Source organism: Phalaenopsis equestris, unplaced genomic scaffold (genome assembly GCF_001263595.1).
Source record: "Phalaenopsis equestris unplaced genomic scaffold, ASM126359v1 Scaffold000428, whole genome shotgun sequence".
In the NCBI taxonomy this organism is placed as follows: domain Eukaryota; kingdom Viridiplantae; phylum Streptophyta; class Magnoliopsida; order Asparagales; family Orchidaceae; genus Phalaenopsis; species Phalaenopsis equestris.
This window is the reverse complement of record NW_018164869.1, coordinates 4,989,507-5,000,001: the sequence shown is the minus strand read 5'-3', so window position 1 is coordinate 5,000,001 and position 10,495 is coordinate 4,989,507. Positions and strand designations below refer to the sequence as shown.

The following is a 10,495-nucleotide window of genomic DNA, read 5'->3' as shown; positions in this document are numbered from 1 at the left end:
ATATATATGGAAAATTTACAACCAAACCGCACAACTTTTATGTATTTTTATATCTAACACTTAAATATTGATATTTACATTCATGACAAATAGGTTTTTAATAAATGATATTTTTATTGTGATATTAAAAAATTGAGGTTCAAGAATGTAAACATTAAAGCTAAGAAATGTGTGGTATGTATTTAAATGGACCTAAATATTAATATCCATGAAAAATTCTTCGTCAACTGTATTCTGATAAGTTGTCAATCAGCAACGCATGAAAACAAAGCATGAAAGGGACATTAAAATGAATGCCTTGAGGCGACTTGTCTGTTAAGAATTCTAATGAGGAAGCAAAAGCCTTGGAATCCTTATATTGCTTATGATAACTTTGAAGCTCTTATGCCTACATGGACAATTTCGAATAGATCTAGTTTTATCTATAATGCCAGCAATGGTATTGTATGTATTTTGTGAGGTTTGGGAGGATTTGCTTGCAACTTGATTTAAATTGTTTCAGGAGATGAAATGATGTTATAAAGTTGCAGTCAAGTTTATGAGAGTTGTGAGATGTTGTTTATTGCATTTGTTTTTGGGATGTTTTCAGTGATCCGCAATTGATCTCCTGATCTTCAAAGTGCATCCCAAGCACAGAACAATCTTTAAAAGCCAAAAAAATAAAATAGGAACGTTACCAGTGAATTTTCATCATTTGACATGAATTTTGAGGGATGAAATAAATCTCGAGATATTTTTTAAAGAAGAAATTTTAAAATTCAAATTAAAAATCATTCAAGACTAGCAAACTTAATGTTTAACTGATCGGCTTGAGGAGTCAAACCCAATGACACTAAAATTGATCAAATCCGACTAGAATCAAACCTAGATCAAGCCATCAAAATACTTTTGGATGCGTTGGGTGGTTAGTTGGAGGGTCAAATGGATTCTAAATCTGACAATATTATAGTCAGATCAAATCAAATGTTTCGATGACACGAATCCAAATAGCTTGAGATCACTCATTTCTGATATCATTTAAGCACTTAAATGTCCAAAAAATGTCATCCGATCAAGGGTAATCGTTATGGGTCATCTGGTGGGGCAAGAGTTAGATGGAGACCTTGATCTAGAGAAGAGAGAGGAATCTGAGAATCGTTTTGGATCCGAAGACCCGACAATTACTCCAGTAGTTGTTGACCATCGTCAACCACTGCTTGCCGCTTGTCATCGAATGCCCCCTGGTTGTTGACATTAGTGCAACCTTCGAAGTAACAACTATGTCGTGCAGAGTAACAACATGCTTTGCATCTAAGTCTTGAGTAGATTAACGATTTACATTGTGAAGTAAGAAAGCACCTTATGGAGCAGGGCAATATCCTGAATATTGTGCATAGTCATACATCAAAGACAATGTACTGAAATTCTGGCGATCAGGCGATCAATCCCTCCACGTTCATGGCTAGTAGTCATGCTTCACTTGAGCATGATACTCAGCGTCTCTGCTCGTGACATTTTCATGGCATGTGCATATCACATCCCTCTACGCACACATCTATGTTTGTGTCTCTTTGCATGATCTTGTGTTTCATACTTGAGTTGCTTTGGAGTGTTTGTTCACACACTCACAATAATTGTGTATGATTCCCTCTAATGGGAATCAACGCCTCCTTCGGTATACCTAACTCTTCGGGCCACTATCGCCTGAGCACACCCAATCATTCGGGTCACTGCCACCTCAACATACCCAACCTTCTCGGGCCACAACCTCTTCGACATATCCAATCCTTTGGGCCAATGCATCTACAATATGCTCAACTTTTTGGGTCACTGTCACCTAAACATACCCAACATTTAGGCTCACTACCACCTCAGTATACCCATTCTCCTTTGGTCACTTCCTCGTCGACATACCCAATCATTTGAGCCAATGCCTCTACGAAAAACCCAACCTTTCGAGTCACTGCCGCCTCGACATACCTAACCTTTCGGGTCACTGCCACCTTGGCATACCCAAGTCATTGTTGCCTCGACATGCCCAATCCTTTGGGTCATTTCCTTATTGGTATACCCATCCTTTGAACCATTGCTTCCATTGTACACTCACTTCGACTAGTTCTCAAGCGAATGTGAGTCCCTCTGAGTTCTTGCTTGAGTTAGTCACCCTATTCTCTTCGAGTCATTGCCAACTCGACATACCCATCTTTTGAATCTATGTTTCTATAATACACTCGATCCTTCAAGCCAATGCCTCTTTGGTATGCTCACTTTGATTAGTTTCTCGAGCGGATGTGAGTCCCTTGGGGCTCTTGCTCGAGACACCCTATTCTCATCGGGTCACTGTCGCTTCAACAAACCCATCCTTGAGCCAATGCCTTTACGGTACACTCACACCTTGAGCCAATGCCTTTGTGATACGCTCACACCTTCTGAGTCAATGCCTTCACTGCATACTCATCATCACTACGTTTTTTTTTTGCTTGTATTTTCATTTGTATGTGAGCTTGATAGCAAGCCAAACTTGATAAATGAGTGACCCGGTGTTGATCACCATTCTTTAATGAGCGTTTCTTGCTGGGTTGATTCTGACAAACAATGTGAATTATTGCATCTTGGTCGCACCAGTATGACTATGCTAAAGATCCAAGGGATCTAACTTCAGTCACCCTACAATTTACAAGTACGCATTTAATGAACCTATTTTAAAACTATAAAAAAAAATCTATATTTTCTATGTATGATATCCACCATAATTTCAAAATTATGCAAATACCAAGGTAGGCCATATGTAAGGCCAAGTCTTTTAAAAAACTATAATGTGTGACTCCCTTTAGATATCTTAGATCTTTAGTACAGGGCTGGTGTGGTGACCCCGTCAAAGTCATATATGCCCGTGGACATTATCCTATACAATTAAATGCTGGTAATGACACTTTTCCGCTACGTTGTGTGCAAGGCTAGGGCTAGGTTGCTTTGTAGTATTTTTGGCACCTGACTATAGTTCTGTGCCGACTTGGTTGTTCGAGTCAGGTGCCTTTTTCTACTTGTGTTTTTGGTGTGTTTGCATGTTTACCATATTTTTACATGCACAATAGTACATTAGGTTGGTTCTTTTGCATGGAGTCATGCCTAAAAACACACACAGTCACTTGTTACAGGGAAGATCAATGTAATTATTTTTACTAACTCTTTTTTGTAGGAGCTGTTTCGCTCCTCCTGTCAGGCATGAATCATATGTGTTGCATTTTAACAAATGCTAACACTTTTTTTTGCAACTTGAGTCTTTTATTTTATCATGTATTTGATAGAGTTTAGGATTACATCTGTATCAGAACTAAGGTACGGGCACGGGCTCTGAGGTGCACGACGTATCGAGCCACGTGACATGAGACCAGGAGCAGCAAGGTAATGTCTCATATCTTAAGTCTGAATTTACATTCTTGTATGTTTATGTGAAGCCTGACTATTTTTCCTGTTTTTCTTGGGACATGTCGTCAACCCAGCAACACTGTCCTTTTTTTAATATATTTTGATGTGCTTTTACTTTCTATTGCATGTTTGCATGTTTGAGATTACTTTCTTTCTTTTCAGTGTTTCTTATTGCTGGTTTGTCTAGGAATATCGCTAAATATAACTTAAAATGTTAAAATTTTTAAAATTCTAATAGTAAAATATTGAGAGAATAAAAAGTTAGGATTAAAATTATCAGAATTTTTTAAACTTGTCTTTATTTTTCTACATGGCCTTTGGCCCGGATTTAAAACGGATCGCATGCATAGTTATACACCCTATCATGTCTAATATGACATCCACAAAATCCAATGACAGCTTTAAATAACTGCATCAATTGCATACTCTCGAGAAGGAGTCTTCACACTCCTCTCTACTGACTAGCAGGACATATCTTTTTACATGAGAGGTTGTCTAGATACATAGGTCATTAGAAGGTTTCTCGACCCAGATGGAATGTAAGTCCTTCTGTTGTGACTGTTTCCAATTTCGTGGTTAAACCCCCCATTCTCCTTGTTTCCAACGACATCCCTCGCCACTTTGACGGATATAAGTCCCACCTTATGGAGCTCACCTTATAGTCATGAGATAAATTTTTTGTTCATTTAACTTTAGGGCTACCGAAGTTCCCGCGGACAACACAATTCACAGATTGCTGGCCAGGGATCTTTGGCCATATTGGGTTGACTACTTTCATGTCTAATTAGACTTAAGATCTCAGTACCTTGGGATGGCAAGTCTGCGCTACCCCGACCCAACTACGTCTACCTTTCACGAATATTCCTCCATTTTTTTACTACCCTCTTTTGAGCCATGTTGAGCCTTTTGACAAATTGTTGATATCGTCTTGTGGGCCTCACATGCCTAAGCATCGCCACCTGTAGTGGTTACGGTGGTTCACCCTCAGTTTTATGGCTTGATATAGATTTCAAGAGCATCGAGACTCTCACTTGAGATGGCTTAAATCCATTGCTTTCCTAATTAACCAGATCTCACTATTTTGTAAGCAAGACCATTTTTATCGAAAGTTTCCCTGGACATCCCCCGATATGTAATTAACCAAAAGAATACATTCATTTGGGAGTGCTCTTGACTCCAAAACAGGTACCAAACTTGATTTTTTGGTTGTTGGTAGATTTCGTAAGGTCCTCTTCGCGGATATGTTTTTCTAAGGTATTTTCGACCTGATTTGGTTTTGGATGTACGCCTTGGGGCAATCCACTCGAAGTTCACTTTTACAAAGTTCTCCACCACTCTTTCTCTTGTTTACTATTGCCTGTCGTATATTCCTCATTCTGTTTTCTCTCCTCTTTCGATTATTTATTTAATTCAAGAGGGAGATATACTCGAATAAGGGAATAATACGAGGATTACAAATAGACAAGCTGGTGGCTTCTACAAAATTAAAAGAGAGAAAAAGAACAAAAACACACATCTTAAATATTGTGCAATGACGAGCCTCAAAGACGATAAACTGAAGTTCTGACAATCACTCCCGGTAGCAACCACTCCCGACCATTATACAAGGAACCCTTCTTGCATACGAATAGTATCCTTGAAGTGTCTTTTTAACCATTTTTCGTATGTAGGACGAATATCCATATTTGTACTCACAAGCTTATAACAGATCCTTCTATCAGGGTCGGGTCCTATGGTTTTTTCTTTTTGAGTTTTCGCAAAAAATTTTGGTGTCTCAACATGTTATTTCTATTATCTGTGTGTGCTGAATTTTCGTACAACTCTAAGATGTTAAATAATTACTCTACCACCGTAAATCTTCCGACACACAACACATACATACCACATTATTTCTATATATTTGCAAATCTAATACCTAAACTTCAATTTGTACATGTCACTTTACATATAATTGAAAATATGCATTTTACTTTTAAAAAACTAAAGTAATAATATATTCATGTGATATGAAATATTTAGTGGTATAAATGTAAAAACTATAGTTCAGTTAGATACATAAATACATATGAATTGTGTGGTATGCATGTAAATGACTTAAGAAACTATTAAAGAGATAGAGAGAGAGAGTGTGTGTGTGTGCGCGCGCGCAATATAGGTGAGGGAAGAAGAGACATGCATGTGTTGTTATAAGAAAGATCATTGAGAAGGCCAGGAAGTAAGGACATCGAGAGACGTGAAAGCTGCAAAACACTATCAGTAGAATAATGCTAGACTCCTAAACATTTATGCGCCTTTCAATATAACTATTGATATTTCATAAAAAAACTCAAAAAATTAAGCTCCTCATACGAGAGCAGTCTTGGAATGAGTGTTCTCCTATGAAATTACACCAACTAGACAATACCATGGGGCCATTAGGCCAAAGCATATAATATCCCAAATGGTGACAATTTGAGCTATTATAAATGATATCAAAGCATTACATTAGTCTAAAAATATAAATATCTTTTTGGATGATACTTATGGTCATTAATTTAAATGAGGGAGATTATAAAACTCATTTCATTTATAAATAGAATAAAACTGAACTCTGTTTAAATGTGCGGGTGAGATGGGTGACATTTTAGGAAACTATGATGCGGCTTATACGTGCGCTTGCTTAGCGCACGTGCAGCTTAATTTCGGCGCGGCTTAACCTTAATTAAATTAATTTTTCCAGAAATGATCCCCGCCCTGAGCCCCTTCCTCCGCCATCCCCTTCTGCCCCGTGCAAAGTTGGCCAGTAACGCTAGGGTTTTGAGACGAACGGCCAGGATGACGATCGAAGAAGTGGCGGCGCCCGTCGAATGGCCGGCGAAGAGGGTGAGGGACACGTTCGTGAGCTTTTTCGAAGGGAAGGGACACGTCAACTGGCTTTCAAGCCCTGTGGTTCCGCTTGACGATCCAACGCTTCTCTTCGCGAACGCCGGGATGAACCAGTTCAAGCCCATCTTTCTCGGAACTGCAAACCCTAATACGCCTCTTGGAAAACTCACTCGCGCCTGCAACACCCAGAAGTGCATCCGTGCCGGCGGCAAGCACAACGACCTCGATGATGTTGGAAAGGATACTTACCACCATACCTTCTTCGAGATGCTTGGAAACTGGTCTTTTGGTGATTACTTCAAGAAGGAGGCAATCACCTGGGCGTGGGAGCTTCTTACGGAGGTTTCTCTTTTATCTAACTAGATTTTAGGAGTGATTGATTTTAGTTTGGTTGTGAGTGAAACGAGTTTAGGAATGTTGGGAAGGTCAAATTATAAAAATGTTTTTTGTGTTTTGTGTGTGCGTGTGTGTAACTAAAACACCGAAACTTGCTTAGGTGGAAGTATGAGGATTAACTAAATCCTTAAAACCGGACTTTTGTATCCTTTTAAGTCATGCTAGCGGCAGGTGATGCAGCCACTAAAAAGAGGCTTATTTCAAATTAGATAAAAAGAGGAATTTCATTGCAATGAATGTAATTTATATGACATAATCAGGGATTCACTCTCCCAAAATTACGGGTACTAGCTCACCTATAAGGATTAGGGAAAACACTCACCCAAAAGTTTTGGCCTATTGCATTCAGGATTCACTGACCCACAAAAGAGCAATCTTTCACTTGCTCATTTCTAAGCCACTCCAAAAATCTCCCATATTGAAGCCTTTAAATGCATTGTAATTCCCGTGGCCAATTAAATGAGGTTATTATGGTGTGATACTTAGTGGCAGGCAAGTGCAATTAGACGTGGTGATTGATAAATGGTAAATTATAAATGATAGCTGAAAAGTACAGATTAGTTTACAATAGATACTTCTTCAGCAGGCTATAGTAAATTCAGCAGGATATAGTAAATCTTGAATTTAGGCCAAATCTATTTGAAATGTAGCTTTATGACTTTCATGATTCAAGGAAGCCTCAAATGTTGATTTGGTTTGATTTGTTATAAATTCTGAATCTGCTATATTTGTGGTCAGTGTTGGAAAACTGACTAATTTCATTTGGCATGCTTTATCCTGTGTAGGTTTATGCATTGCCCAAAGATCGCCTTTATGCTACTTATTTTGGAGGAGATGAGAAGGCCGGTCTTCTTCCTGATATTGAAGCAAAAAACACATGGCTGGAGTTTTTACCAGCTGAACGAGTTTTGCCTTTTGGCTGCAAGGTTAGTGAGTCTTGAATGCTAATGCAGTTTTAACTATTTCATGACAAACTGCTTCACAGGTTTGCATGGAAGGACACTCATGGATTTTTATTATCATTAATTTCAGTCTCTGTTATTTAATTACCTCATAACATCAGTTTTTTTAACAGTCGTAGGATGTTTTGAGATTGGTCTACCACTATTCTCTCATTGTATCATTGCTCTTATCTTGCCTACACAACTTAATGATACCATAACTTTTAAGGATTGATTTTTTGTGTGTGTGTGTGTGTGCTCTTATATCTAATTAACTTTTGCTTGTTTTTGTATTTTAAGTTAATTTTTGCGCGTTTTTAAATTTTAAATTAATTTCATGTTCTTATTGACATTATAGATTCTTGTATGCTAAAACTTGATTATTTTTATTTCTTATTTGGGGCAACCTTCGTTATAATGATTTAAGAAACATTTTAGCACTTTTTTGCCCTATATTCATGCACGTTCCTGATGACTTTTGATTTGCATAGGATATGGCAGAAAGTAATTTTATCTAGAATGTGTCTTTTTGGTGAGGATGAGCTAATGGCTTATGTAGCATGAGATAGGAAAGTTGAAGATTTTTATTTTGTGGATGCATGCTTTTTTTGGTTTTGCATTATAAGAGTCTAGATAATTGGAACATTTTTAAGAAATAAGATACGGGATATGGACTTGTGGCAGATGCCCACTCAAGTGATTTTGTTTTCTTGATTTCACATATATGATTTGAAAAATAGATGCATAAATTCATTAGTGAGAAGTCACGGAAATTTTCTTCTTACATTGAACTCTGTATGAATGTAACTTTTTATGAAGAATAGAGTGGCCAAAGGTGAAGGCATCCTTTGGCCAAGTGAGTGGTTGAATACATTCAAATTTTCTCATCTTGTGTCTGGTTTTGCTTTGAGAAGCAGACACTATTCTGAATCTAGTTATTGAAGAGATGAAGAATAATTGCAGTATGATACTCTTGGGTGATATAAGTTTTTGGTTCTTCATCTTGATGTAACGTGCTATCTCGAGTGATAAGGCCTTTCTCTCAAGCACCATCTTTAAGCCATTTTTAAGCCATCATGTTGGGATAAGGGGGGCGTACAAGCGCTTCTTTCATAAAAGATGCATGAATCATTAGTGAGAAGTCAAAAAGGTTTTCTTCTTACATTAAACATTGTAGGAACATAAATTCTCATGAAGAAGAGAGTGGGGAATGCCAAAGATGAATGCATCTTCTTGACCAAGAGAGTGATTGAATACATTTAAATTTTTTAATCATGGTTCCATTTTTGAGAAGGAGACACTCTTGTGAATCTAGTTGTTTAAGAGATGATGAATAATGACTGTTTGATGCTCGTCTAACATTTGGTGATGGAAGTTTTTTGTTCTTGATGCCTTATCCACTTTAAGCCGATCCATCTTTCGAGTTGTAGACCGCCCTTATATCCTGTTTGTTTGCTTGGATATTAGTAAAATTAGCCTATTCCTTATCAAATTGGTATCAGAGCTTGATCTCGGAGAGATGACAACATGGAAAGTTGTTTTGGAGGTGATATTGGAAGGAGAAGTAGAACAACTTAAATTTGGGATATAGTAAAGGTTCTCAACCACAGACGAAAGATTTTACTCCATAGAAAACTGATTTGAGGGCATGGAGGAGAGGAGGAGGAGGAGGAGGCTTATCGAGATGTAATCCAAAACCCCATATATAATTCAAATTGCAAATCCTAGCCTAGAGTTGGTCAATGAATCTTTAGCCAATTTAAAGGGGAAAGAGATCGAATGAGAGGAGCATATGGAGGAAAGTATCCACTATCAAGAACTCCCCCTTAGAACTCTCATAGGGGGTGGATTGAAAGGGGTTGGGTCGAAACATGGAGAGGGGTTATGCAAGAGGTTTGGAGGAGCATGAAGAATGGAGAAGAGAAACTGGAATGGGATATGACTATGACAAAGGAAAGAGTTTCACCTTAAATATATTGGGGAAATACTAGAGGGAGAGGAGGTTAGGGTGTTGATGCCAGGGTTAGGAAGTTGAAAATGCTGATCTTCGAAGAATAAGACATACCCAGATGGGTGTATAGGGTGGAGTGATACTTCATGATGAATGGGCTAATTGGGGAGGATAACCTCGTTGCGGCAAAGCTATTTTTGAAAGGGAATTCTCTAGCATGATTTCAGTGGAGGTTGACTAGATACCTGACCCGTTCATGAGAGGAATTCAATGATTACTTGTTGAGACTTTTTTAGTCATTTGAGAAGGTGATTTAAATAATAGTTCTATACCTTGACTCGGGAGGGGATTGTCATGGAATGTAGGAAGAGATTTGTACTATTGTCGGGACAGTTGAGGGGGTTTTTGAAGCGGGATTGAAAATGAATTTCATGAACAGTCTAAAGGCCGACATACATGCATCATTCCAATTATGGAGATCATGGGGATTAAGTGAGGCAATGGAGCTCGCCCAGTTGGTGGAAGACAACAACCAAATGGAGAAGATCATTAAAGACGGCTCCCTAGGAGGATTCCATTAGAGTACTTCGATGACCATTACACCAAATACCTAGATAATTTCATTTCAGAAACAGGTGTCAGAGTAGAGGAATATGGGGTCCCGCCTTGGAATTAACTTCAAGAGTCCTCACAAAAATAAAGGTGTAGGACAAGAGAGCAAAATAATTATATTTTCGATGTGATGAGAAGCATGCCTCATACCACCGGTGAAAGGATCACAAGCTTCAGGTCCCTTCACTTTGTGATGGAGAAGAGACAAATAATGAGGAGTTGGAGAAAGAAGCGGGGGAGGGAGAGGAGCATTTGCACGTGCATGTAGTGAGGTGTCCATGAACTCTGCGGTGGGATTTACTCAAAATCACACCATGTAGGT

At 38.3% G+C, this 10,495-nt stretch overlaps 1 protein-coding gene across 1 annotated transcript in view; it reads left to right on the top strand.

The window, feature by feature from the left end:
* Nucleotides 1–6,114: 6,114 nt before the first annotated feature.
* The window catches only part of LOC110027399 (alanine--tRNA ligase), a 49,406-nt gene continuing 45,025 nt past the window's right edge, over nt 6,115–10,495 (top strand). Inside the window, exons 1-2 of the mRNA XM_020728813.1 lie at nt 6,115–6,615; nt 7,455–7,595. Coding sequence (XP_020584472.1) covers nt 6,130–6,615; nt 7,455–7,595 — 627 coding nt within the window. The 5' untranslated portion in view covers nt 6,115–6,129. The remainder of the gene's footprint in view (nt 6,616–7,454; nt 7,596–10,495) is intronic.